The sequence below is a fragment of the Macaca mulatta genome, chromosome 8, assembly GCF_049350105.2.
Source record: "Macaca mulatta isolate MMU2019108-1 chromosome 8, T2T-MMU8v2.0, whole genome shotgun sequence".
NCBI classification, from domain to species: domain Eukaryota; kingdom Metazoa; phylum Chordata; class Mammalia; order Primates; family Cercopithecidae; genus Macaca; species Macaca mulatta.
In genome coordinates, this window is record NC_133413.1 from 2,485,919 (window position 1) to 2,498,928 (window position 13,010).

The 13,010-nt window shown below is 47.6% G+C and overlaps 1 protein-coding gene across 21 annotated transcripts in view; it reads left to right on the forward strand.

Annotated features, from left to right (window-relative positions):
* The window catches only part of ARHGEF10 (Rho guanine nucleotide exchange factor 10), a 145,152-nt gene that overhangs the window by 105,039 nt on the left and 27,103 nt on the right, over positions 1–13,010 (forward strand). For 20 of the 21 annotated variants that reach the window (XM_077942906.1, XM_077942912.1, XM_077942916.1 and 17 more), the window contains 6 exons: positions 63–163; positions 1,576–1,697; positions 2,672–2,758; positions 4,780–5,003; positions 5,635–5,792; positions 11,023–11,165. In XM_077942906.1, the coding sequence (XP_077799032.1) occupies positions 63–163; positions 1,576–1,697; positions 2,672–2,758; positions 4,780–5,003; positions 5,635–5,792; positions 11,023–11,165 (835 nt within the window). Of the gene's footprint in view, positions 1–62; positions 164–1,575; positions 1,698–2,671; positions 2,759–4,779; positions 5,004–5,634; positions 5,793–6,523; positions 6,661–11,022; positions 11,166–13,010 lie in introns of all 21 variants that reach the window. The other variant, XR_013397029.1, reaches the window with a different exon arrangement.

Genomic DNA, 13,010 nt, shown 5'->3' on the forward strand with positions numbered 1-13,010 from the left:
ATTTAACCTCACAGGATGGAGCACGTTTTATAAAGTGAATGCTTGTCTGTTGTTTCTGGCAGATCTGGGCGACCGACGTTCTTTACAGCTGTGTTCAATACGTTCACCCCGGCCATCAAGGAGTCCTGGGTCAATAGCTTACAGATGGCCAAGCTCGCCCTGGGTAAGGCCTGGCTGACTGAGGCTGAATGAGGCATGCGGCGTGATGATGAATTCCTGCCCACAAGGGTGAGGTCAGGGTTGAGAAGGAAACTCAGCAGTAGATCCATCCATTGACCCGAAAGTGTTTCTAAACAGGAAAATTCACCTTAGCACCGGTGATTTTTAAGATGTTCATATTAAAATGGAGGGCTTGCATATTAAAATGGAGGGGTTTTGTGTTAAAATGGATGGTGTTTCTGGTACCAGAACATGAATATCAGCTGAGGCAGCTGAACACAGAGGAAGCCCATGGAGCCTGACCATGTGCCAGGTGCTCAAGGCGGGCGGTGGGCAGTGGGCGGTGGGCAGCGGCCTCCAAATGGCAGGGGAGGTCGTTGTTCCTCTTGGCCCTTGTGCTCACCCCTCACTGAGAAGCAAAACACAGGGTTGGGCTGAGGGGTCAGTAAAGATCCTCTCAGCACCAAAGATAAACCCTAGGGTTTCACTGTAGATGGATGTGACTTTATGATTTCCTTGTTCCTATGTCTCTTCAGCCTTGATTATTTTTTGCTGGGTGTGTGTAATGTACTTATACACACGCTTACAGACTTGCTACCCAGAACACACTGGGATGTCGTGTGTGTGTAAAATTTTCCTTCTGCTGTAGATAGTCTGAAATGTTAACGGAGTATAAAATACAGAAGAGAAGTGCAGAGTGTGGGTAATGCCATTGCTCCAGGGAGCTCTCATCAGCGGAAGGGCTTTGTCCTGGAAGGGAAAGCTGTCCTGACGTTGTGCTCACTTGATGAGGAAGCAGAAACACAGCCCCTCTCCATTTGCTGAATAATTTGGTCGTTTGCCAGGTCAGGTTCAGAGTGACTTAGCAAATGAGGAAGTGGCCACTCTCTAAAGAGAATGAGCTGGACGTGCGGATAAGCCCCTTTTTGTCTTCAGATCAGCTACATATTCTTTAATGCTCAGGTTGACAGTTTGCTTTGGTAGTAAAATATTTCTCCATTTCATTGTACTTTTGTTGATCCCATAGTATTACACCATATTTTAGAGTTTCTCAGTACATCTCTGGTATTTGAATCTAAACATTTCTTTTGCTTTGGAAAAACTGGAGAACGACAAAGGGAAGTAGACCTATGTGGTTTATACAGTGAAGTTTCACAGCCCTTGGGTCCAGCGTGTTCAGGAGGCGCAAACAGGAAGAGGTCCCTGCCGCTTAGATGAGACCAGGCTGCCTCCTAAAATAATGCTGCGAATATACAGCCTATGCTTTTAGAAGAGATTGTCTGTTTTCCACAATGGCGTTGTCTGGCCCTATACAAACAGAATGCCAGAAACTTCCCCTGCTGTGACCTGTGAAGCAGGTCTGTTGTGTGTGAGTTGACTGCATTCTTGCTCATTTCTCTCTGAATCTAATCGCAGAAGAGGAGAACCACATGGGCTGGTTCTGTGTGGAAGACGATGGGAATCACATTAAAAAGGAGAAGCATCCTCTCCTTGTCGGACATATGCCCGTGATGGTGGCCAAGCAGCAGGAGTTCAAGGTGAAGGGAGCAGGGCCCACGGCCCGGGGTGGGGTGCACCTCGCAGCTCTGACTGGGCCACTTTGGGATGATTCTTAAGGGGCGTGGTCAGAACGTGGTCTTCCCAGGTTCACCACAGTGACCGCTTCTCTAGAGGTCATTTGTTTGGAAATAAGACTGCTGTTGTTTGAAACCTAAAAAAATGCCCAGACGTTGTCTCCGAAGCCCAGTCCTGGGCCAGGACCCTCGGGTATTCCAGCAGTACCACAGCGTCTGAGGCCTTGTTAGTTAAACGGGACACATGTTTCACATTTGTAGCTCTGTTTTGCCTTTGCTTGGCAAGCAGTCTGTTTCCACAGTGGATCGTTAACTCCAGGTCTCCTGTCTGCTTGAGGCACCATGCCCGCTCTCTGCCTTGGCGGACTCAACTCCATCTCCAGGGTGGCATCTTATTAATGTTGCCAGTGTTGCTGACTCAGGCATCACAGGCCAGGGCCTTCAGTGATGTGGACGATGTCCTATTCTTTAAGAAATAAAGATGTTTCTTCTCACCCTGGTCTCTGGCCAGGGTTTCCCAGCAGTTCCCGGACCCCTCCCGTTGGGAGTCTCAGGCAGTGCACAGGACTCCTCTAGGAGAGGCTGGGGTGGGACAGGGAAGGGGAGAGGCACAGGCCATCACAGACTGCACTTGATGCCTGCAGGGCGAGCCCTCCCATCTGAAGTGCCCCGACACGCTGGATTTCAGCGTGCTGATGCGATCTGAAGAGTAAGATACCGAAGGTTGAATCTACTTAGGTGTTCGCTTCTAAAAAGCTAACTTCTGAGAGTTGTACTTTTAAACTTTTATCCTCCCTATTTTAATCTTTGGTAGATGATGAACCTGTAATTTTTTGTGGTTATACATTGGAAGTAAGTCATCCATTTAAGACGTTAGGTAGTCTAGGGGCCTCTTAGCTCTGTTTTATATGTGAGTGTTTGATTTTATTCCATTTTAGATTGAATGTGCTGCTTATAATCCGGAACCTTACCTAAACAATGAAAGCCAGCCAGATTCATTTTCCACGGCACATGGTTTCCTGTGGGTAAGATGTGTTTATTTGGTTTTGGTGCAAGTTCACAGAGAATCAACATTCATGGTTAGTGTGATGAGAGACTGAGATGTGAATTGCTCAGTAGAGAGTTGGTGGTGGCATATCTCAGAGTGTACTTATAAACATGAAAACTTCTTTGAAAAGGAGCTGATCACTTTTGGAAAAGATTTAGAGTTCTTAGGAATGCAAATATTTGTTTCTTTTCCTTTTCATCTAAAACATTTACCAGATAAAGTTCAGTCCAAAGACAACTAACTAATAAGAGAATAATTTTAATATGTTTTTCCATTTTGGTGTCAACATTGCATGGATTTTTTTTCTTGTTCCAAGACTGGCTTTTTCCAGTGGAAACTTAGCAGTTAAAATTAATTTGTTCCAAATGAAATATCGCATCTGAAATTAGGCTGGAATTGCAGTAGACTTTCCTGGTTTCTGCAAACCAGAGGACATTCTTAGAGCTGTGTGGTCCCAGGCTCTCCCGTCTCTGGTTTCCTGTGTTCCCTCCCTGCAGCCTCAGACTCGCCCTCCAGGGCTCCACTGTGCTTTTCCAAACTCTCATGCTTCCCTCCCAGGCATCCTGTGCAGCACGCCACTGCCTCTCACTTCTCACAGCCACAGCTCCTGCTTGGTCGGTGTTCCTAGTTGAGTGTCAGAAACTGAACAACCGAATTACCTGGTATTTCATTTGTACCAGCCTATGAATGGAGGAGCAGCCTTAATTCCCTTGTGGGTTTCCACTTCCAAGAGAACCGTTTTCCATCCGGGTAGGCAGACCTGTCATCGCTGAAGCTTCATCCCCTGGCCTGGTCACAGCCCCCAGGCCCTGTAGGCAGGACAGGGGCTTGGCAGATTGGCGTCCTTCCCACAAAAGCATGAAAGTAGGATGTCTGTATGTAGCATCAGCAAATACAGGAAGAATAAGGAGAGTCTAACAACATTCTCAAAGTTGGCGGAAAAGAAAAAGAATCAATGAAAATGCCACCCTAAACCAGCTAGTGCTTTCTGTTCACAGGGATCAGACGCTTTCCCACTTAAAAAGTGAATAAATAAATTTGAGGTTAAATTGCACAGGGATCAGACCCTTTCCCACTTAAAAAATGAATAAATAAATTTGAGGTTAAATTGGGAAACTATGCTATGTGTTCTCATTGTAGAGATTCAAACACACAGGAAGTTCATGTACACTGTTGCAGCAATGCTACTTTAGAAAATCTCCGGCAGGCGCAGTGGCTCCCGCCTGGAATCCCAGCACTTTGGGAGGCCAAGGCGGGTGGATCATGAGGTCAGGAGTTTGAGACCAGTCCGGCCAACCATAGTGAAACCCCATCTGTACTTTCACATAGTGAAATTCCATCTCTGCTAAAAATACAAAAATTAGCTGGGCATGGTGGCATGTGCCTGTAATCCCAGTTACTCGGGAGGCTGAGGCAGGAGAATCGCTTGAACCCAGGAGGTGGAGGTTGCAGTGAGCTGAGATCATGCCATTGCACTCCAGCCTGGGTGACAGAGTGAGATTGTCTCCAAAAAAAAAAGAAAAAAAAAAAAAGAAATTCCACAGCATACCACATGTTGAATTCCAATGATCTACCTTGGTATGTATTCTTATTGGTGTTTTTCACATTTTAAAGGTTTATTTTCTTAACCAAGGTCATTAAACATTAGTGTTGTTATTAAAATTGATAATGATCTGCCTCTTAGGATTTTAAATTGAGGATGGATGGGCCCTTACCTTCATATTGTGATGAGTACATGATTTTTAAAGTATAGAAATGTGACTTTGTGAAAATGAAAGCTATGCTCTTGCTTTAAAATGTTTTGGAAACCACATTAAATATGTTGAAAGAAAAAGGGGCTCCGTGAGCAATTGTTTAAGCATTTTTTTGAATTTTCTAAGTGTGTTGATTCTCACATGAAAATCGAAGCTTGTCGTGGCCTTTAAGTGTCAGTTTCCAGCGTATTATGGAAGCCCCCACATGCTCATTTTCTTTTTTCCTCCTGATTCTCTGATTCAGATCGGAAGTTGCACCCATCAAATGGGTCAGATCGCCATCGTCTCGTTTCAAAATTCCACCCCCAAAGTCATCGAGTGCTTCAATGTGGAATCTCGCATCCTCTGCATGCTGTACATTCCCGTTGAGGAGAAGCGCAGAGAGCCCGGGGCACCCCTGGACCCCGAGACCCCGGCCGTGAGAGCTTCTGAGGTCCCCACGATCTGTGTAGGGACGGAGGAGGGAAGGTAGGGTGTGCTGACCGCGTTGCAGAGGATCAGCCAGCTCTGCCCGTGGAGGGCGTGGTGGGGAGCCTGTCCTGGAAAGAGTCCTTGATTTTGACTCAGGAGTAGCTCGTGCAGGAATTAGGGGATACCAGGGGACATTTTTAGGGTCATTGCACTTTGAAATAACTAGTCAATCGGACCCATGGAAATTATTCTAGGAAACTCTTAAAGAGAAGTAGTATTTCTTTAAAGGGGAACGTTTGGCTGTTTGCCACTGAAATGTCTCATTTTTATTAATGGTTTTTAAAAGCACATCCCTCTTATATTTTGGAATAAAACAGCCATATTCTATGTCATGATCATACTGAATTGCTGACACCATTTAAAGGAGAGTTAAAATGATTTGCCTGATGTGAAGTTCCAAGATACATAGGAAGAACTAATTTTTTTCATATATCCCAGAATTTCCCTTTTAAAAATAAAGAAATCAAGGTGGTTGCAAATTTTTTAAAAGTACAGGCAAGTGTCCCTAGGAATGGAGAAGGAAGGGCAAGAGGGAAGAGTTGGAAAGTTTTGTGTTTATGTTAATAGGCATCCTGGCTCTTCTCACAAGGAGCAAATGTATTTATGAGCTTGTATTTTTCTCTTAAAGCATTTCCATTTATAAAAGCAGTCAAGGCGCCAAGAAAGTGAGACTTCAGCACTTTTTCACTCCCGAGAAGTCCACAGTCATGAGCCTGGCTTGCACGTCTCAGAGCCTGTACGCTGGCCTGGTCAACGGGGCGGTCGCCAGCTACGCCAGGGCCCCAGGTGAGGCGGGTCTCACAGCCTCCTGGCGGGTCCTCGGGGTTCACTCGGGGGGACGCTGCATCTGGTTTAGCATCCCACCCCCGGGCCTCCCGCCCCCTGCCCCCCGCCCCCCGCCCCCCTCTCGCCCCACCCCCCGCCCCGCCCCCGCCCCCGCGCCTCCGCTCCTGCGCTTGTCACCCTTGCCCTAGGCCTGTATGCCTTGCTTCTTCCCCAAAAGGTGTTTGTTGAATATAGAGACATCGTTTCAGAAGTCAGTCTCCCCGTCTCCTCCCACCCTCCCCCTCCCTCGGCCTGCCCGTTTCTCACCCTCCGATGGGGGCGCCAGGCCATGCAGTGCCCTCCTTCAGCGTGTCCTGTGCTGACCAGCTGGGCAGGGCAGCCTGCCTGCCCGGCGGGGCCTCCTGGACCTGGGCCAGCCCCCTGCCCCGGTGCTGTGCCCTCGGTCCCTGCTGTTCTCTTGGCCAACAGGGCTAAGGACTGCATTGTGTTCTGCTGGGTGCCACAGACGAGGCGCTCCCTGGCCCATCCCGCCTGGTCCCCGCAGCCGCTGGGGGTGGGCAGGCTGCTGTGCATCTGTTCTCTCTCCAGCCCCTGCCGCGTTGGTGGCAGCTGTGCTTTGCAGGCTCTTTCTGTGGATCTGGCCACCGCTGCTTGTGGGAGCTCTGGGTACGGGGCTTTCCTTCCAGCTTCCTTGGTGCTGGCTGAGGCTGCTCTCCTGGCCCCTCACTCAGCCCTGAGTGCAGGGGTGCCGAGCCCCAGCTGGATCCCAGCCAGTCTCAGCGTTGCCATGCCGGAGTGGAATACCCAGGGCTTCCCTCACCGAAAGCGGCCCTGCGCCACCCTCCCCACGGCTGGGAGTGATGCCTTGGTGGGTCCTGTCGTCTTCCCCAGGCCATCCGCCACTTGTTCTTGTGCCCCATGTCCCAGCTCACTCCCCCACCATCACCACCCTAGTCCAAACCGCCCAGCTCCTGCCTGAATGGCAGCCTAGCCTCGCGTTCATTCTTGTGCTTCTACTGATTCATTCTCCAAATATTTGTTATTGAGCTTTTTAAACTGTAAATAAGGTTTTTACCTCCCCTGCTGAAAACTGTCTGGTGAGTCCCCAGTGTACTTAGAATAGAATTCCAGTCCTCCAGTCGTTGTTCCTTGCCCACAAGGCCTTCCGCCTTCCAACCACCCCTGGTTCTCTCTGCTTTGAGCATTTGGCCGCCTGCTGCTATTGGAGTTCCTCCCTCCTTAGAAATCTGCGCCAGCCCCTCCCAGAGCCTGGGGTGTTATTTGCCCTCGGACTTTGACGCCTCCTCCTTGGGGAGGTTCTCTCCACTGGCTCCATGGAGACAGCCCCTCCTTCTGCGATGTGGTTCTATAGCAGGACTAGCCTTGGACAAAACCCCTCAGACACCGAGATAGTGAAGGGAGTGGCTTTAATCAGCTGGGAGCATCGGCAGGCTAGCGTCTTAAAATCCGAGCTTGTCAGGTGCCCAACTTCTGTCCCTTTTAAGGGCTCACAACTCTAAGGGGGTCCGCGGGAGAGGGCTGTGATCGATTGAGCAAGCAGGGGGTACGTGATGGGCTGCCAGCGACGGTAGTCAGAGTGAAACGAAACAGAACAGAACGGGAGGTCTCACAATGTCCTTCCATACAATGTCTGGAATCTATAGATAACATCAGTTGCTAGGTCAGGGGTGGAATTTTAACTACCAGGCTTAGGTCAGGCAGGCCTAAGCCTGGTTTTGGGTCTGGTTTCTTGATTTCAGGTCTGGTTCCTAGGGGCCAGGCTACCTGCCTTTTGTTTCGCTTTTCTTTCCTTTTCTGAGCAGAAAACAATGTAAAACAATATAAAAGGGTCCGTCTATTCTCTCAGTTCCAGCCTGGCCTGTGTGTGCACCTGCACCGAGAAGGCCTGGTCTTCTTTCTGACTCCGGTGGGCAGAGTCAGCACAGGAGCCGCTCCTGTCTCGCCCCCACAGCCATCTGGACTCTGACCCTGCTGATCGCTGGCCGATCCCTGGCTCTTTGGCGGGCCTGTGATTGCCTCCCTGTCTTCCGGTGGGTGCCTCGGCCTGGCTTCCGGTCTGCACCCCCTCTTCACTTGGCCTCATGATTTCAGTTCTCCATGGACGGTTGTGTGTCCTGGGGCGGGGCTCTCCCATTCCAGTCCTGCTTTGTCATTCATTTGTTGTCATAACCTCTGCCAGCCTCCTTGGCCGACTTTCCCATCCTGTCTCTGCTCCACGGTAGGCGGAGGCCACCTCCCTGCTGCTGCCTGTGTTCCTATCACTCTGCACTCAACTCTTTCATGAAGCTTCGTGGAGAAATGTGTATTGATAGGACTTTTTCACATAATCTGGATTTTTTTCTGTTCTTCTAATTTCTATTAAATGCCATAGAAATCGCATTTCTATTAAATGGAAAAAATCACATTTCTATTAAATGGAATAGAAATCACATTTGTATTAAATGGAATAGAAATCACATTTCTATTAAATGGAATAGAAATCACATTTGTATTAAATGGAATAGAAATCACATTTCTATTAAATGGAATAGAAATCACATTTCTGTTAAATGGAAAAATCACATTTCTATTAAATGGAATAGAAATCACATTTCTATTAAATGGAATAGAAATCACATTTGTATTAAATGGAATAGAAATCACATTTGTATTAAATGGAATAGAAATCGCATTTCTATTAAATGGAATAGAAATCACATTTCTATTAAATGGAATAGAAATCACACTTGTATTACATAAAATGTATTTTATGCTTATGTCTCCCTTTTTTCCCCTGGGTTTACTAGCGAGCATCTCTCCAGCCTCTTACTTGTCTGCATCGCTGTCCCGTCCCCTGCGGAGCCCTGTGCTGGGCTGTGTTTTCGCCTCATCAGACGCGTTGCATGATCTGTAACTGAGATCTGCCGAACGTGTCGCTTTGCGTCTTCCTCACCGAGCGCTGGCGGGCGTACCGTGTGGGAGTGTGCGAGGCAGCCTGTTCAGAAGCGCATAGCCTGCCACTTCGTTCTTGGTGGTGGGGAACGTGGCTGGCTGGAGGCCTCGGCCTGTGCAGAGGGAGGAGGAGGCTGCTTCCCAGCCCCTCACTGTTGCCAGGGCTCTGATGTTTCAAGGGACTTAAAAATCTGAAATTCTGTGGGCAATTTCCGGATTTTTAAGTGTTAGTTCAAAACGTCATTAGCGTGTGCTTGGGTCCAGCTGCGATGTGGGCAGCCTGCTGAGGGCTCTGGCCTGGGGCACATACGCAGGGAGAAGTCATCCCAAGAAAGACAAGCCCACACTGCAGATTGACCCACCCAGGTGCTCAGAGAACAAAGTTCAATTGTTGGAAGTTAAACCTTAACCAAGCAAAATGTCTGAAGTAGGCCATCCTGTCATTGATCTTGGAGTTCTTGTTTCAAAGGAATTGTGCTATTGGTAGGACACTGCCAAGCCACACCGGACAGCCAGGATCCAAGCACAGTGGGCAGTAGATAGAGAGAGCTCTGACCTAGGATTCAAAACCCTGCGTTCTTGTGCCACTCCATGCCCTTCAGAGTGTGTGAATGTCAGAGAAAACTGTAGCTCTGCCCTGAACCCACATATTTCTGGAGGTTGCAGTGTGCAGTGCTTTAAAGGGCTATGAGTACCAAATGGGAAGGCCCATGCACATGTGTGTATGCACAGGAGTGTGAGGGGATGTGCATGTGTGAGCAGGTGTGTGTGCATGTATGCACATGTGTGTATGCACACGTGATTGGGAGGGCATATGTGTGTGTGCAGGCAGGTTTGTGTGCCTTGAGTATACATGTGCACATGTGTGTGTCCATGTGTGCATGTGACTGCAGGTGCACATACTTGTGGGTGAGTGCGTGTGTACATGTGCATGCCTGCGTGTGTGTGTATGTGTGTGACGTGCACGTGTGTGTATGCATATGGCATGTGCACTTGTGTGTGTGCTTGCATGTGCGTTGTGCATGGGTGCATGTGCATATTTAATCACATAATGATACAATGGGCCCTGTGCAGATATTGCAAATGAAAAGCAGGCCTGTGTTCACTGAGGCTAATAATTACCCTGCAACACTTTTAGCCTAATTGCAACATAAAAGCATTTCCATTAACGTTGAATCATAACTAAAAGTATGCCACAAAAGTCAAAGCTTGCATAATTGTCTTTTAGTGACTGCACACCTCCGCTTCAGACACTTGTTTTGTATTCAAAGGTTCAGTGCTTGAAATCTGGAGCAAGGAGATAAGAACTGAGGCTGTTCTCCTGACTGAGTGAAGCATGTTTATTTGATTAGGAAGTCGACGGCATTGATGGATTAATAATTTAGTTACACTTTTAAGGTCGATGGCTTAATTAATGGTTAAATTGAGAATTGAAGAATTCATTTTAATTATTTATAGGATAATTACATTAGTCACTTTAAAAGTTTGTAGTAAATCTTGCCTCAAATAATTTTTATTGGTATTCAAGCTAGCAACTCATACTTGATATAAAGTGTGAAAGACTTCGTCAGTAGATCTTTGGAAATATTTTCAGACCAGAATATTTCATGTGACTCTAGCCTTCAAGAAAGGGAACAAACTCATCAAAAGTAAGGAATTCCATTTACTTCAATTTTGATTTCTTAAAGTATTCTGTGAATATATGGCCTCTCCTCGTGATGCAGTATAGAGCAAGGCACATGTTAGAACGGAAACAGCTAATGGGGAAATGTAACATCTCCCCAGTTATACTGTGAATGCAGTTCCTTTTCATGATGACCGAATCATCTTATGTACTATTATTGTAAACGGTAGTATTGACTGAACACCTGCATGCTGGGTACTTTGCTGAGCTTTGGACGCGCATTATTTCATTTTTAATTTTTGAAACAACCTTTGTGGCTAGTGGTAGGATGGTCTCGATCTTACCCTGAAGGAAGCTGAGATTCAGGGTGAATGAGTGGTTTGTCTGGGACACACACGGAAGGGATAGGCAGTGGGGAGGGGGGATCCTGAGGGCTGCCTGCCCCGCAGCTGTCTGTGCTTCCCCGTTGTGCACCACGGCCTGACCGGGGCGGGTGTCAGCTTGTGAACCCCCGGACACACCCAGGACCAGGCACGAGCGTTAACACTGGGGGTGAGCTTTCGGTTGTCAGTTATTTAAAGTGATGTGCGACCCCATTTTCCTGTTCCCGTGTACAGAAAACAGCTTGAATGAAATGAAATATTCTCTTTTAAGATGGATCCTGGGATTCAGAACCTCAGAAAGTGATCGAGTTAGGCGTCCTGCCAGTTAGAAGTCTGCTCATGATGGAAGATACCTTGTGGGCGGCTTCTGGAGGTCAAGTCTTCATCATCAGCGTGGAGACTCATGCCGTGGAGGTGAGTCGCTTAGGTGGCTGCACAGCGCAGAAAAGGTGCGTTTCAGAAACAGCTCAGCTGACTTCCAGTGCCGAAGTCAAAGCAGACTTCTTGCCTGTGGCCACGTGCTAAAAGAAAATTCCTTCTAGCCGGGCACGGTGGCTCACGCCTGTAATGCCAACATTTTGGGAGGCCGAGGTTGGGAGATCCTTTGAGCTCAGGAGTTCCAGACCAGCCTGGGCAACAAAGTGAGACCCTGTCCCTATAAAAAAATTAGCTAGGTCTGGCAGTGCGCGCCGGTACTGGACGTGGTGGTGCGCACCTGTACTCCCAAGTACTTGGGAGGCTGAGGCAAGAGCATCACTTGAGCCCGGGAGGTCCAGGCTTCATTGAGCTGAATTCTTGCCATTGCACTCCAGCCTGGGTGACAGAGCAAGACCCTGTCTCAAAAAAAAAAGAAAAAAAAAGGGAAAGGAAAAGAATATCCCTTCTAGATTTTGCTCAGAAAGACGAGATTAGCAAGAAAATTCAACTAACCATTTTTTAACCAGTTAGCTGTGTTCACTGGTTACCTGCTAAGTAAAAGAAACATTGCTTTAAGAAATGTGTTCAGTATGAACCTATAGAGTCCTCCAAGACTTAGGGAAAATTCGCATTTGATTGAGGTGACATTTAAATTCAATGGGCTAAATGGATCATTCACCAAAGAATCAGGAGATAAGTGGGCAGGCATTTGGAAAACGCTGGCCCTCTCCTCTTCTAAACACTCCAGATGCATGGGAATTTCAACATGAAAACGAAACTATAAGCCTCTAAGATAAAAAGCAGTAGAATAGTTTTATTACTTTGCAATGGGGAAAGCCTCTCCAAACATGCCACAAACCCAGACGTTACCATAATAAATAAAATGGTACAGTTTAATAACTTTTTTCACATTGAAATATGTGTATCAAATACTTATGGAGGAAAAATTGGGAAAAAATTTCCTGTATATATGACTAAGAATTAATGTTCTTAAAATACAAAGATTTCTTATTGAACTACGAAAAAGATAACCAACCCAATAGAAGATGTTCAAAGGACATGAACAGGCAACTCTCAGAAGAAGAAATAGAAATAAACAATAAACTCATACACATATAACTTAGGCTCATTAGCAACTAACATTGCCTGTTAAAACAAGGCACTGTTTTATTAATAAACTTTATTTTTAGAGCAGTTTTAAGTTCACTGCAAAATTGAATGAAAAGTGTGGAATTTTCCATGTACCCCTCCCCCTACACACGCACAGCCCCCCCCCCCGACCCCCCCATGAGCCCCGTCCTGGAGTGGTGCGTTTGTTATAGTCAGTGAGCCCGCATGGGCCTGTCATCATTGGCCAGGGTGCACAGTCCCTCACCACTCAGGGGGGCCTGACATCATTGCCTGGGGTCCATAGTCCCTCACCACTCAGGGGGGCCTGACATCATTGCCCGGGGTCCACAGTCCCTCACCACTCAGAGGGGCCTGACATCATTGGCCAGGGTCCACAGTCCCTCATCACTCAGGGTCCACCAGGGGCTTATGCTTGGTGCCGCGGTTCTGTGGTTTTGGGCAAATGTATCGTAGCATTGTTCACCACTACAGCATCGCGCAGAGTGGGTTCACTGCCCTGGACATCCTCTGCTCTCTGTTCAGCCCTCCCTCCCGCCGTCCCAGCAACCACTGGTCCTCACGATGCCATTTCTTCAGATTGACAGAAGGTAAACGCTAAGTGTGACCCAGTTGGAATGTGGGGCACAGGGCCCTCGGGACCACAGGGCCTTAGGGCAACCCCTCTGGAGGGCACTCACCTGTTACCAGTTAGCACTGGGGTTCATAACATCT